The sequence below is a fragment of the Lacerta agilis genome, chromosome 6, assembly GCF_009819535.1.
Source record: "Lacerta agilis isolate rLacAgi1 chromosome 6, rLacAgi1.pri, whole genome shotgun sequence".
NCBI classification, from domain to species: Eukaryota; Metazoa; Chordata; class Lepidosauria; order Squamata; family Lacertidae; genus Lacerta; species Lacerta agilis.
In genome coordinates, this window is record NC_046317.1 from 32,986,531 (window position 1) to 33,002,812 (window position 16,282).

The 16,282-nt window shown below is 38.5% G+C and overlaps 1 protein-coding gene across 13 annotated transcripts in view; it reads right to left on the minus strand.

Annotated features, from left to right (window-relative positions):
• Nucleotides 1–16,282, minus strand: part of LRRC7 (leucine rich repeat containing 7) — a 163,312-nt gene that overhangs the window by 89,598 nt on the left and 57,432 nt on the right. For all 13 annotated transcript variants that reach the window (XR_004426820.1, XM_033151828.1, XM_033151838.1 and 10 more), the window contains 4 exons: nucleotides 15,552–15,754; nucleotides 10,590–10,707; nucleotides 4,424–4,502; nucleotides 2,127–2,216 (listed from right to left, as the gene is read on the minus strand). Coding sequence is in view for 12 of the 13 variants with exons in the window: in XM_033151838.1 (XP_033007729.1) it covers nucleotides 2,127–2,216; nucleotides 4,424–4,502; nucleotides 10,590–10,707; nucleotides 15,552–15,754 (490 nt within the window). In the remaining variant the exon portion in view is untranslated. The remainder of the gene's footprint in view (nucleotides 1–2,126; nucleotides 2,217–4,423; nucleotides 4,503–10,589; nucleotides 10,708–15,551; nucleotides 15,755–16,282) is intronic.

A 16,282-nucleotide genomic window follows, 5' to 3' on the forward strand; every position in this document is an offset into this window, starting at 1 on the left:
GTCTCTTCCGACTCTATAATTCTATGATTCTCTTAAAAGGGAAAATAAAGATAAGAAGAGGCCTCCTATGGGACACAAAAAAAGAAACAGAAACTAATGCTCTCTCAAGGATACCAGCAAAATATATTCCCACAATGTTTGGAATTTTTGATAAGGATAAATACACTTGTCATCCTCTAGAGAGCAAACAATGTAATTTCATATGAAATATGCAAATGCTTCCTGTGTGAATCACACACAGTTGATTCTCACATAACCACTGACAGCCTAAGGCTCTCACTATGTATCTAAAGCAAAATAAACTGATCTGCTTAAAGTAGCTAAACTACAATTTGGAAAGCTATTAAAACTATGTAATGCATTATTATCTGGAAGAGCTGTTTGGTTATATTATTTTAACATTCATGTAACTTGAACAATTCAAGCAAATTCACACCATGTTATTATTTTTCACTTGATGAACAAGCCAATACAATTTAGAAGTCTCTATGGCATTATGGGTTAACCCCTCCCCTGAAATAGAACAGGAAACAACAAAAATAATAATGTGGCAATTTCAAAGTCCCACTCCACGTTAGTCTAACTTTTATTATTGCAAGATCCAGGTGGTATGCTAAAAGAATGCTACTACATTAGTTTAGGTAACTAAGGTGTCTAAAAGTTAGAAACACAGCATCAAATAACTCCACTGGTAGATAAAAAATGTAGAAAGTACATCGAGAAAGCAAATTATATTAGATGCTATGAGTCAAAGCTGATCCATACATTAAAGCAAAACAGAAGTGTGAGCAACTTTCAAATTGTTCCAGTTACAGGTAGGTAGCCGTGTTGGTCTACCATAATCAAAACAAAACAAAATAAAATAAAAAATTCCTTCCAGTAGCACCTTAGAGACCAACTAAGTTTGTTCTTGGTATGAGCTTTCGTGTGCATGCACACTTCTTAAGATACATTTCTTTCAAATTGTTGTTTGTTACTTTTGTTGTAATATTTAAATGGAACTTGAGTATCACCTGAAGTGAGTTAAAGTGGAAAATCTGCAATCAAAGTGCTTGTTCCCATTGTGTCAAACCATGGTTTGCAGTTACATGGTTGCCTACTTGTTCTCAAATATATTTATTTTGCAAGTCAGGAAACACTGTTGTTCCTTCTCACCCCCAGAAAAAAAAATGCCCCATCACATTTCAAAAGACCTCAGTGTCCAAAAGCACATTCAAATACCAGTACTTTTACTGGCAAATTTCATTCCATCTTTATATTGACTGTTGTAGCAGCAGGAGCAGTCAGTGGGTCAGGGTGGTGCTGTGGTGATGGCCTCCCAATAATGGCGTCACTGCAACTTCCTGCGGTGAAGGGGTGGTGCCAAAGTCAGGTTAGCATGGGCACGTTGGCAGAAACACCTGACTGGCTCTACTTGTGTGCCTGTGCCCCCCTCACTGCACAGTTAAGTAGCGGTACTGCCCCACTCCTGGTGTTGTTGATTAAAGACTGGGCCTCAGCAGTCTACTGTATAGCCTGTTGGTGTGGGGGTTTAAGCTCTGATGTCATTCAGCTCAGAATTATCCCTCTTCCATCTCTATCAATCTCTCATTACATTAGTAGTAGGATCTCTTTCTCCAAGTCAGGTTACCATACCCTAAGAAACACCAATTAAGTCTTCCATCATATAGGGTATACAATGAGATTTACTTCTGAGTAGACATGATTGCACTTCTAATACAGAAAGAAAGGGATATCATAGCTATCAAAAAGTAAAAACTAGAATGACAGTTTGTAAACCATCAAAGAATCATAGAACTGTAGAGCTGGAAGTGACCCCAAGGGTCATCTAGTCCAATCCCCTATAAAGTAGGAATCTCAGCTAAATCATCCATGACAGGTGGCCATCCAATCTCTGTTTAAAAACCTCCAAAAAGTTCTCCCTAATGTTTAGTCAGAATCTCTTTTCTTGTAACTTGAATCTTTTGGTTCACGTCCTACCCTCTTGTAGCAGGAGAAAACAAGCTTGCTTGACCTTCCATGTGACAGTCCTTCAGATATTTGATGATAGCTACCATATTTCCTCTTAGTCTCCTCCTCCTCCACATGTTTTTTCATAGAAGGGAAGTGTCACAATTTGTGCTTACCTTCCAAAATTAGCTGGAAGAAATTCCAGAAAGGCATCATTTAGGTAGAGCTGGGTCAGGTTTAAAAGCTGCGTAAAGCCATCTGGGAGCCTAAAAAACAAGTTAAAGCTTTAGCTTTCATACTGTTGTTACTACAGGAACAATATAAGTAAATCCCTGCAGATACATACCCTAACTCACACCTTCATTGCTATACAGTGAATAGATAAAATATATTGAGCTACTTCTTAGATCTAACATTTTGCCATCTATTGCAGCAAATGATACACTATCTTGCTCTTTTAGGTTGATATTTATGCACCTATTTAATATTACATCATCCCATTAATTTGTCTGTGTAAGCTTTGTGGTGGTGGATTTAATTTTGAAATTACAAGCAAATTTTATCAATGACACTTTTTATAACCTCTGGAATTAAACATTATTTTTACTGTTACCAAGGGAACATACCATTTTATGCAGAATGAGATCAGATACCTTTTATCCAGAGATCAGATACCCTATGAGACTCAGAGGGGGCAGCTTGTAACCTACTGTGATTCACTCCAGGATCATACAACTCCTGCTCTCTGAGCTCGTCCCATTGCTCCTCCAGACTCAACCACCCACTCCGTGATACCTTCACAGGGCTCCTGACACCCACCCTGGAAAGAACAAGTTAGTACTGCTTCCAATACAGTGGTTGATCCAGCTGTCATGTCATTTATTGTTTCCTATGCTCTTCACCTGGCAACCCCAGGCATCCTGTGACTAGACCCATGAAAGAGGAATACAAAGCAAATTAAGATTCTTCTGCGAGTCAGATGAGTTTGAGGACAGTTTAGTCCTGGGAAAGTGGGTGGTGTTTTAAACTGCTTTATTTTGCTCCAAAGGGAATATAGTAGGTTTGTGTAACTTTTGCATGGCATATCTTCCCCACCTCCAAAAAAGTTCATTTTTTCTGTTTTGGTAAACTTTAGCTTTGGAGCTGGCATACTGAGACTGCTTATCTGATCCATTACAATCCAGACTCAGAGTCCATTTCAGAACCAAATTTTAGCCCTAATTGATTACCTTTATTGTGTGAGAGACAGGAAAATGCAACCCCGTTGATTCTGCTCAATATCTCAGTGGCCTTTGATATTGTTGACTATGATACCCTTGAGTGAGATGGGTATTGGAGGCACCATATTATTACGGCTCCATTCTTACTTTTAGAAATGTGTTCCAAGAGCAGCACTGGATCAGTACGCCTTGGTCCCCTGGCACTTGTGCTACAGGGTTCCGCAAGGTATTATCCTCTCCCCAGTACTATTTAACGTCTATATGAAGCCATTGGGAATGGTCATTAGGAGTTTTGGAGTAAGGTATCACTATGCTGATGACACACAGCTCTATTTCTGCATAACATCTGAAATCAGGAGAGGCTGCAAAAACTCTGAATGCAGTGGTGGACTCGACATGGACAAATAAACTGTGCTGGGAAGGTTGAGGCTTTTTTGGTGGGTAGCTCCTGTGCCTGAGAAACAGGCAAGAGATTCAGCAGGCATCTTCTGTTTTAATCTTTAAACATTTGCTGATAACTTTTCTCTGTTTCCAAGCTTATGCAGGCAATTAAGAAAATATCTATCTGTAGTAGTTGATCTCTGATTTTTAATTTTTATATGGTGTTTATTATATATGTGTGTATGTTTGATTTGTATAAGAGCAGCAGCATGAAAATGTTTTCAAAAATAAAAGTAAATAAATATAATCCTCCTTAAACCACTACAAGCTCCAGGGATTGCTATGCCTCTCTTGGTTCACACCTATGTGGATTCCTAAGGCAGAGTTTAACTTTCTCAAAATATTAAGCAAGATAAATCAATGGTCTGACTTGATAAAATAAACTTATCTATGTTCCTAAAAAGTGCTGAATTATTATTTTTATAAACTGGGAGCTTATCGTTTTCCTCATATTGGATTATCCATGGCATCAGCCTTCATACCCTCTTCAATAACCCTAAAAACTTATAATATTGAAATTTTGTTTGTGTATGTTTTTATAGAAATAAATCCTAATTGAAAATAAAAATACAATATAGAAAACTAAATCAGTACAACTCTTCAAATGTGTCCATGTTTTTTCCTAGCAGTCACTGCAGAATTTGCCCTAAGGCTATTTTACACTTCACTCAATTTCTTACATAGCTTCATTATAACCAAATGACAATTCCATCCATGTGATATACCTTTACTTTACATTACATACATTATTAATATGCAAACCACTGAACATATATAAGGGGAAACATTTAACTTCATTGACAGATACTCACTTAGAAATAGGATTGACACTGGCTTCAATTATTGTTAAACACTTACAGCACTTTATATTTTCTGGGAAATCTTGGATTCCTAAAAAGAGAAGAAAGATGTATGTTATCAGGGAAGGATTACAATAAATGGTCTTTAAAGAACCTAAACTCTCATTTTAGTCCTAAACAGATCACAATTCCACACAATGTAGTAATTATATCTGAGCTTTTAAAAAAATTATGGGTATGGCTAGGATCGAAAAAGCTCTATCAGCATGTGGAAGAACTTCTGTAGAGGGATCATATCTAACTAACCATTTCCCCCTCTAAATGCAATCCTTTATACTTCATTGAAAGTCTGTTTGAAATAAAGTATTGTGCCTTGCAAAAGTAACCACTAAGCTATAATGCCTTTGAGCATGAACAAATAAAAGTTCCTGTTTCGTTTTAAACATGCCTCATCCTTGCTTCCTCTGGGTGAGGGCTGAGTGGTCACAGGTTCCCCTTCACCTATATATAACATCTTGCTGCTGGTAAACAAATACACTACCACAAACAGTCAGTACCAAAACCTCTGCTGTGGGAATACAGAGACGTGCTATTAACCAATGACACACCCTAAACAGCATCCATTTTACGCAGCAATTAATAAATTGCTTTAATCTAGAATTTAGCTAGATTATTTAATAATGTAATAATGTAGAAACTTTCTAAAGTCTAATAATCCAAGGAACTTCAGTCAAACAGCTCTTGACTGGGTGGTTGCAAGACTGTGGCCTTGGCCATCAGAAGCTGAATGAGGACTGAAAAAGCAATACATGATTGAAAAATGAAGATGAGAGCTAATTGAAAGCACACTGCAATGTTACAGGATCAGCTGGTGTTAATATATAACTACCTACAACTGCAAATTATGTGCCAATAACAGAAAAATCCCTGCTGTTCTTTAGATGTTAATAAAGGAAGCAGAGTGCTCTGGCGGGTGCTACTGCCTTTGCTTGTACTTGTATTAATATTGTCTTTCTTCTTAGCCCATGACTCATCACTGGAACTTACTTATGTTAATTTTTTTATTACGCATGTCAAGGTTATAGCCTGTGGATGTTTATTCTGAAAATGAAATAGAGTAAATCATCTGAGAGGTGGATAAAATGCAAAGGAAGTCACCAAGCAATGACACAGAAAAACAAAGTATCAAAGCTGAATTTATCACCCAAGGACTAGGAGACCGTCCTTATTCAAGGACTCCTTGTCTTTGAAAAGGAACAAACATTTCTAGCAATTTTTTAAAAAAATATCCTAGCAAACACCTTTAGGTACACAGGACAGCTTGAATATATAGCACCACCTTGTCCCCACCTTCTCTTCAGGTAAACCAACCATATTACTCTTGCTGCAGGTTTATTTTGCACATTATCAGGCAGGAAGACAAATATGGCACAGGTGTTACAGGTCACTGCAGTAGCTCCCTCACGGTCCATGTCCCTGGGTCCTACATACACTGTGAGTCAGAACTCCAGGCTTTCCCCTCAAACTCCTCTGCTAAACGCCCGTTTACAAGTCTTTGATCATGAGAGCTTCACATGCTGGATTTCTTCCTGTAGCGTTCATATTAAAAGTGCAGCACAGAGGTGTAATGATGGGCAGATACAAATTGGCTTCATGTTGGCAATTATCAGAAATATGGCTGAAGGTTGGCCGGATGTAAGCAGGTGGTGCTCTTGACTCCGCTCCTATGGCTTGTGTTCAAAACAGCTGCTGCGCTAAAATGGCAGCGCCCATGAGGCGGCAGCAATCCATCACAGCACCAACATCAACCTTGGAATAAAATGTTTTTGATTTGTTTTTGCTGCTGCTGCTGCCCTGATACTGAGCAAGCTCTTTCCCTGTTATAGATGTGGGTCCCAATCCAGTGGTGATCTTTTCATGATTCCTTGAAGTGATCCTGAGTGCAGGAGGGAGTGGCTGGTTTGGAAGTAAGTTCTATAATGGGCAACACCAAGAGGCAAGAGAAGAAAGCTGGCAGCAAATATCAGGCCCTGGACTGAATTGACATAAGAATGCAGAGGTGAGATGAGTAAGGTTAGTGGGGCACTGCCACTTGTCCTCATGGACTAACCTTCACTATTGTCTTTTATAAAACATGTTTCAGTCATCAACAAATAGCAGACCCAAATTCAGCTGCTGTAAAAAATATATAGAAGAAGGTGGAGGTTGTCTAAATATGAGTAGATGTGGAAGCCCTGGAGGCAGAGGTGAGACACCAGTGCAACCATTACCTTTGTGGAGACTCCTGGAGATGAGGCCAATCTGAACGGGAGGGCTCTGAATTGGTAATGGTGTGGGCCAATGGAGAATAGAAGACATTCCTGGTACTTTGGATAAAAAGGAACATGCAGGTTTGCATCCTGTAAGTCTATGGATGTCATAAAGTCATTGAGATGAAGGGGTTGCTTGAAGGAGGCTAAGGATTCCGTTCAGATTTTTTTGCAGATCACCCAGCAGTAGAGATATTTCAGACTGAGAATTGCCCTCCAGACTTTTTGATCAAGTAAATGCCTAATCATTGTTCTTTGGCAGTACCGGTTCTATTGCGTGGCAATGTCCCTCCCCTCCCCGTGGAAATAATGACACAGACACATTATGTAAATTTTAATGGGCGTAAAGGCCACAACTTTATTGGTTACGGATAGGTCACTGATAGGGTCTTTAAGAGGTCCATTAAATCTGTATCCAGTGTGTACTGCTTATTGGCAAAGCTCTGCTGACTTCCTGAATTGCATGGAAGCATTCCACTGTAACTTTTTTTGATAATCACTGGAGTGGGGACAAGTTGGCTGAGGGTCTACAGTGGCAGGAAGGATCTGCACGGTGTCTGTTTTCTGCTGATTTTGAAAACAAGCCTAGAGTGGCTAGGGCACAGTGTAACAGTGGCATGTAGTGAGCATCTTGAAATATCTTGTCTGGTCAAGGTTATTTAATTACTGACCCTTTACTCCATTCATCATCAACTGGTTCTGTCAAGGTGAATGGATATAAAAACATGTGCTGGGAGGTTTGGGCATGCATGGAGTCAACTCTGTATTGATGGATGAAAAAAAAGGATAAAGCAAACATGGAGCAAAAAAAATGAAGAGGGGCCAGCCTATTTCCTGTAAAAGCTACTGGTGCCATTGTCCACTAGAGGCGCAAGTACGCCCAATGCAGTGATGATACACTGGTAAGTTAAATAAGCTGAGAAAGTTTAAATTAAACTGGCTCTTAAAAAAAAAGCAAGCATTGATCGTTGCAGAAGAGAGACAATTTTACAAAAATAAAAATAGCTGCAGCCCTAAAGGTGGACTGAACATAACATAATGTTCATTGTAATGATACATCCTGTGCATTATGTAACACTTTATTCTGACACCATTAGACAAGCAGAGTGCCCAAATAGGTAGCAGCGAAAATTAAAGAGAATCAATTATGTGCTTTGGTGTCAGAATATATCCCTTTGAGGTTTTTTTCTGTTCATGAAACTCCCCTGGGTACTTAGAAATTACTTAGCTTTAGTCAAGTCCTATTTTGAAGACTATATTAAGCTTAAGTCTACACAGCACACAGTTCTTCCTTCCTCTTGGACAGCAATCGTGCCTAATGGCCATTGCAGAAGTAGTTAGATTCTGCAACAAAGCACTGAGCATGGAAGCGCCTAGAAGTTCCTCACAAGTTTCATATATTACACACATTGTGAGGTGGAAAAAAGTACAGTCAGGTTCTAAAGTAAGCATATGAAGCATTATGGTAGCTATGTTTTATGTTTTATGTTTTATAATTCTAGAAAAGATATAAAATTCTGTAATTAACATTTTGTAGGGAACAAAACATTGTTTCCTGGCATCTTAAATACTGGATATATCAGCAGGGATATATAGGCAAGGACATTTAATAAACTGGTTAGTGCTTGCAGATGTTCTCATCTCTCCCCCCCCCAAAAAAAAACCCACTTTAACAAGACTGGAAGAAATATTTCCTCTCCTTTCTGGTTGGTATAAAGGTCAGAGTGCTTGTTTCTCTGGAGGGAGCGGGTGGCACTTTGGTCTAAATAACTGAGCCTCTTGGGCTTCCTGATCAGAAGGTCAGCAGTTCATATCTGCACGACGGGGTAAGCTCCTGTTGCTCTGTCCCAGCTCCTGCCAACCTTGCAGTTCGAAAGCATGCCAGTGCAAGTAGACAGATATGGCTGCAGAGGGAAAGTAAATGGCGTTTCCATGTACTCTGGCTTCTGTCTCGGTGTTCCGTTGCACCAGAAGCGGTTTAGTCATGCTGGCCACATGACCCAGAAAGTTGTTGTGGTTAAACGCCGGCTCCCTTGGCGAGATGAGCGTCGCAACCCCTTTGACTGGACTTAACTGTCCAGGGGTCTTTTACCTTTTTTTATTAACCTTTCACACATAATGCAAAACACATGAGCATGGATGTTTCAAGAACAAGATCATGGCTTCTGTGTTACTCCCCTAATTTTCCTGCTGCAGGATGCTATGAACTAAGTCATAGCTTTACTTTGTGTGCTATTCTAAGTGTCTTGTCCAGACAAACTCAAGAACAAACCTTGGTTACCACTCATTATTTGTCTCATGGTAATGCAAAATGTTTGTCGGACAGCATTGAGGACAATTATTTAACCAAAGTTTCCAACTCAGGCACAAACTCTAGCTGGTTTAAACCAAGAGGCATATACCGTACTTCCAATCACCACTGATTTTAATGCTGTATTTTTATATTGCTGTAACCCGGACCTAATGGTGAAAGGTGCGCAAGAAATTCTAATAATAATATTAGAAATAAACTATTCTTCAGGGCAACTGAGAATTCTTTTAATGCTGTCAAAAACAATACATGAGAAAAAGGGTCTGAAAAGAAATTACTATTTTTTAGCATTCTTTCCATCTCAAACCCTGGTTTAGTAAATAATAAATATGTGGCATTTCCCCATGTACAGTGGTACCTCTGGTTACGAACAGGATCTGTTCCAGAGCCCCATTCGCAACCTGAAAGGTCTGCATCCTGAAGCGTCGCATCTGTGCATGTGCGTGATGCAATTCAGCACTTCTGTGCATGTGTGTGATATCATTTTGCGCGTCTGCGCATGCGCGAATTGTGGAACCCAGAAGTAACCAGTTCCAGTACTTCCGGGTTCGGCGCGTTCGTATCCCGTGACGAACACAACCTGAAGCATTCGTAACACGAGGTACAACTGTACTGATTTTACTTTATAATTAGAAATAGACATACAGGTGAAACTCGAAAAATTAGAATATCATGGAAAAATCCATTTATGTAGGCAATTGTTTTCATTAGCTACTGGAGTTTAATACATGAGATAGACTCATGACATGCAAAGCAAGATATGTCAAGTCTTTGTTTGTTATAATTGTGATGATTATGGCGTACAGCTGATGAAAACCCCAAAGTTGAAATTGTTAATTTGGGGTTCTCATCAGCTGTACGCCATTATCAACACAATTATAACAAATAAAGGCTTGACATATCTCGCTTTGCATGTCACGAGTCTATCTCATATATTAGTTTCACCTTTTAAGTTGAATTACTGAAATAAATGAACCTTTCCACATTCTAATTTTTCGAGTTTCACCTGTAGATGTGTGTATGTATTCATTATCAATCCATCCCACTATTGATATACACACTGCCCCCCATGTACATGGCCCTGGTTCACATGATTCAGCAAGCTTCAGTTAATCTAAAATGGTGACTCCCACATTAAAAATATCCCACATCTAAAATGGCAACTGCCCAATTTGTCCCCAATGCTATAAACTTTCAAGTGGATTATAGAAACTCATTCATATCAGGCAGCCTTCTTCTAAAAAATGGGCATGGTTGTTAGAGAGGTATTTTAAGATGAACAGCTTTTCATTATCTGAAGTAATTTTACATTGTTGCTTTACTTGTTATTACTGCTCTATTTTTTTTAAAAGGTTGTTAGTGCTGTTGCTATTTTAAGTCTTTTGTTATTATGTTTGTATGCTCCATAAGCTGCCTTGAGTTGGCTGTGGGCAAAAGGTGGCTGATAAATTACTTTATAAATAATCATGGTAAAGGTAGCTTTTACTTCAACCTTTCCATTGGTTTAAGTTTGTGATTCTATGATAAATGAAAAGGAATGGAAGACATTCTTCCTTACCGTTTTTACTGATGTCAAGTTCTTTGAGATTCACTAAACTGGCAATGCTGGTTGGCAGGCTTGAAAGGTCATTGTCTGGGATACTCAGTTTACGCAGAGCTTGACAGTTGAATAATTGCTGCAAAAACAAGAGAAAATTGGTTATGATCCTTGCTTTAAATTTTGGTATAGTGTTAACATTTAGTGGCAATAAAATAAAGCATATTTGCTCATGGCCAGTAAGATCCTGTGTACATGAGGTTGATCTCTAAAGAGCAGCAGAACATGCTCCCTTTACATGTCCCTCCCGAGAGTGAATCCTTCAGCTCTGAGGGAAACTCAGTGACAGAACACCTGTTTTGTACACAGAAGTCCCATGTTCAATCCCTAGCATTTCCAGGTCTGGCTGGGCTTGCTGTCTGAAACCTTGGAGAACTGCTGCAAAGTAGTGTAGAACTGAGCTATAGGCAGCTCAGTATAAGACAGCTTCCTATGTTCAGTTGCAGATTAGAGATCCAGACTTCTTAATGGGAGTGATTAGAAACAAAAGGCCTACCAATTACAGAAAAACTGGTACACAAATGACTGGAGGAGTGAATGATCTTAGAGACCTAAGAGTAAGATATTGTGCTGGTATAATATGAAATTTAGGTGACAATAAATCTGTTCTCCTTGTAAGATTTTGAAACCATCTCATCACTTTTTCTGATATGTTTATAAAACTAAAAAGTGAGAACTAGAATTCAATGTGACCATAGTCCACAATGTTAAAATGCAAACAATGTGTAATTAATACTAGTGCTAAAATGCTGGTGAACAAACTATGGACTAACAAAACTCACTTGGTGTGGATTAGCATAGCTATCTCATATTTTATGATGGGACAAAATAAAAATATTGCACCAGAAAGTCTGAGAGCTACTATACAGAGACCATTAATTTGGGCTGGTGAATGCAGTAGCTTAATGCAAGCCAATTTACGCTAAGAAAAGAGTTCCTTTTGGAATAATTCTGCCATCTGCTTTTCACTTTGAAAGAAATGGCAAGTAATGGCAACAATAAGGCAGAGTGAGAAATGCACTCACAAAGGAATCAAATTACTTTGAAGAGCCTTTTCAGATATACATTTTCTCAGGAAATCTTATTTAACTCTAAGAAATTATGATGGCATTGAACATTAAGACTCTAATGGGCATAACTAACATGCAATATGTACTTATTTCTTTTACACAGGAATTCACATGCTGCTAACTGCTGGGTTTTAGGTCGCCCATCTATTTTGTAGTTTTTCAGAATCCTAGCTGCACACAAAAAAAGTTTCCAGGGGCTCATAGACTATAGAACAGGCTTCTTCAACCTCAGCCCTCCAGATGTTTTTGACCTACAACTCACATGATCCCCAGCTAACAGGACCAGTGGTCAGGGATGATGGGAACTGTAGTCTCAAAACATCTGGAGGGCCAAGGTTAAGGAAGCCTGCTATAAAAGAAGCATTTGGATCTAGAATTTAAGATTATTCTCTCTGCTTTAATAAAGAGGAATAGCTCAGTGTATGAACCATGTTATAGCTTGTTGAGACTTGGTGTATGGACTATGTAAATGACCTCACTGGCATAAGAAAACACATTTTATAATCAGTGTAGTGGTTCCACAGAATGAGAAGCATAGAATTAAGTTCATGTACATTTTTATGGATACAGCTAAAGTCACTAAAAGTTGCAAGTTTTCAAACTACATGTTCTTAGCATACGTGTTCAAAACGGAGAGCCGATGAGCTTGAAAAGTTGTGTTTATTGATATCAATGCAAATCTAAGCTAGGATGAATTAAGAAAAAGGCAACATTATTGTAGCATGAATCCGGGGGGCAGGGAATGTAACATCCTGGCAATTTTGCCAGAGTTGCTATCCTGGATCAAGTGAGGAGAGGATCTAATCCAGGGGTCCCCAAACTAAGGGCCAGGGGCCGGATGCGTCCCAATTGCCTTCTAAATGCGGTCCGCGGATGGTCCGGGAATCAGCGTGTTTTTACATGAGTAGAATGTGTCCTTTTATTTAAAATGCACCTCTGGGTTATTTGTGGGGCCCGCCTGGTGTCTTTACATGAGTAGAATGTGTGCTTTTATTTAAAATGCATCTCTGGGTTATTTGTGGGGCACAGGAAATCGTTCAATTTTTTCCCCAAAATGTAGTCCGGCCCCCCACAAGGTCTGAGGGACTGTGGACCGGCCCCCTGCTGAAAATGTTTGCTGACCCCTGATCTAATCTGTCTACTATCTACAGAAATACAAGCTATATTACAACACTGCCAAAGTTATATTATAGCCCTCAAGTAGCTTTCATTGTGAAGCTAAGATGGTGCATTCATATCTTATAGAAAAAAAATGTAATGTTCTCCTTTCAGGTTCATTATTAAATGGAAGATGTCAGCATATTCAACAGCATTTTCTATAAAGACTTCATAGATTATCACATATTTTAATGAGGTGCCGTACTTTGGGAAATTTCATCTAAAGACAACCCTTCTCCTCACTCAACTATCTATTATGCACAAAATTATATTGTGATGTACTTGTGGCCACATGTTAAAATTTCATGTTAGAATCTCTTTTTAAAATGTGATAGTCGAGATGATACATTTTGTGTTCTACACACACACACACGTCTAGAAAGCGGAATCCCCCCTTTAAAAAAAAAAAGTCTCTTTAAATTATTATTAAATAGTAACCATACATTATGATTAAAATGAAGCAATAACTCTGAACTATCCACCGACAAATTGACCTCTATCACACACCATTTCATCTCTATGAGGCAGAAAAATATGATTTGGTATCTGGAGTCTTCTCTATCAACAGATACATACAGCTGAGTAAATGACTCACTTCTCTATATCACTTTTCCTTCAACCCCCTGGAGAGTATAACTAAATTGCTTCTCCAGTTATAAACAATTGCCCAGTGGAGTGAATAAACCACTGCACTGAGCATCCAAATTTGGCTAAAGAGGCAAGAAAAGGGGAGATAGTTTAGCAACAGAACAATACAGAGTTGGCAACATCTACCCAAGTTAAGCAGTTTTAAGTTCCTGCACTGAAGTCAATGAGACTTAATAATTTGGAATGAAGGATACTGTGTAGCTTTTGCTAGAGTGTAAATTTAAAGATTTGGCTCCATATAAAGCAAGGGCCACTGCAGAGGTTGTTCCCTCCCAAACAGATGCTACTTACATGGTAAGAACTAACAAATTGGCATTTGGTAATGTGATATTGGGGCAACAGCAATATGCAATAATGATGCCACAAAAGAAGTGCTTTTTCACACACATGTAAACTTTCCAAAGCTCATCCAGCCCTCAAAAATGAAAGTTGCTTAGTGCTATGTTTCCCAGTGAGGATGTGTCTGTGTTTTCCTCCCATTCTTTCTCTCGCAAAATTCCTCTAAAGCTATGAAAAGGACACGGACAGCAAATCTCAAATTTTAAGAGATTTGACGCACTATGGTGACATGAATATACAGGTGAGCTGTACGTGTCAACAAAATATCAGTTCACTATCCAGCTTTCACTTGTGCTTTCCACAAACCTGTTCCCTTCCTCAAGTCCTTCAGTATTTGCAGAGGGCCTAGGAGAGAAGAAGGATTTTTCTCATTTGCACTGTGACTTGGAGCAGATAAGGAACAGCAGTTGTTCTTGTACTATTTCTTCTCTTAACTCACTTGTGTTAAGAGTTGGGGGATATTTTGCTCTCTCCTAAACCCTCTGCGTGCTTCCAAGGCCTTGGCAAGGTGCTATTCTATTTGCACTGCAGTTTGGAGAAGATAAGAAATAGCAAGAGGCTTCTTTTTAAAACAAGTGACAGAAGGAACTGCCTCTCTCCAAGCCCACAGGTAAACACAGAGGCTTGGGAGATAGGCAGGCACCTCTGTCATTTGCACTGCATGGAAAAGGGAAAAGAAAGACAGAAAGAAAATATTTTGCTTCTTGCTGTTTCTGCAGTACAAATGACTGGGTGGGAGAGGGATGTGTATGTGTTAGCCATCCTTCACACTAGAGGAAAGGTGAAGTTGTGGGAATCTAGTCAGTGAATGGCTTCAAATGATATGTTTTGAGACGGAAGGGAAAGGAAAGAGAAAGTGCAAATTCCTTTACTCACACTTCCTATGTAATGATCAAAGCAGTGAGCAGTACTGTTGGCTGGTAATGAGGAGTGCTAGCTTATGCCAGATCTGAGTTTTCACATCTATTGATGGAAGAGAGCAACTGTGAAGTAGATATTGTAACAGAAAGGAGACTTTTACTCTCTTGCTGCTATGACTGTCAGTCAGGGTAAGCAAGGGCTTATCAGGTAGACTGCCACCATATTCACCTTCTATTCCCTCTAACCCGGGCTAGAAATGAAACCTGAAGTTACCTGATCTGTGTACCCCAGCAACAGCAGCACACAACATGGGATACAAGCAAGGAATGCACAATACTGTATAATAGTGCCGTGACACAAATTTTCTCATTTATACGTTACAGGAGGAGATGTGAAAATGTTAAATAGGGTTCACCATGTCTATGTCTCTAGCCTACAAAAAAATAAACATTTTCTTCATTTTAAGCAAATGACACATCATTAATATACGCATGAGCTTAGAATTTGTTGTGACTTAATTCTAGCACATTCTAGATAATTCCCAATGCATATTTCTTATGCATTGGCATTAATTATAACATGGCATTAATAAAAGAATTTCAGTTCATACACTTGGAAGGACCAAATCCACAGACCTCTTTGTTTGCAGAGCTAAAAGCAGTATTTTCTAAAAGTAGGAAAATGTGTAATTAGTTGACACAGTGAGAATATTTAGAACTCTAAATACTTGAACTCAGCAGTTTGTTTATGCCAATTTCCCTTTTTATACTGAGAGTTCCAAGCATACCATAAATGTTCATTCAGCAAGGCAACTGCATTTGTGTATTAGAGAAAAAACAGAGTTTACCTTAGGTAACTCTTCAATTTGATTGGCATCTAGATAAAGCTCCTCCAATGTCCGTTCAAAGTTAAAAACTTCCTTTGGCACCTGCTGAAGGCTGCAGTGGGAGTAATCAAGCACTGAGATAATTTCTTCTTCCCCTCGAAAACATCGGCATGGCACCAGGCGACCAATAATTTTCCTTTTGGTTGTCATCTCCAAACACTGAACTAAAAGATAAAATATAGAAGAGAAATTGTTTTCCAAAATCATTGTTTCTGTTGTTAGAAAAATACCTAGTGAACATTCCTTTAATAGCATGTTTATATATACTGTAATTGGTAAATGCTAGAAATTATCGGTATAAATACAATTAGGTTTTTATAATTAAATATTATTAATACTATAGCCGATATATAGTATAAAATCCATAAAGTATTTATAGTATTTACTGTATAAATGCTTAGCACATAGTATCAATATCATGTTTCTATATTTAATGTTAAAGTATTTCTAACTAGGTTAGTTTTTATACAGTATACAAGCTAAAGTATATTTTGTCAGAATCCTCCACATGCCCACAATAGTATGTTTAATCCATGCATTTTTTTCTTGCATTTAAGGAAGCACCCACACCTAAGCAGTTATATTGACTGAACTTGATAAAACATTATCTGCTCCACTTTCCATTATTCTATAAAACATCAATAATTTTAACTTGGCTTAAAATTGTAATCTGGTTGCTGGTTATAGGTACA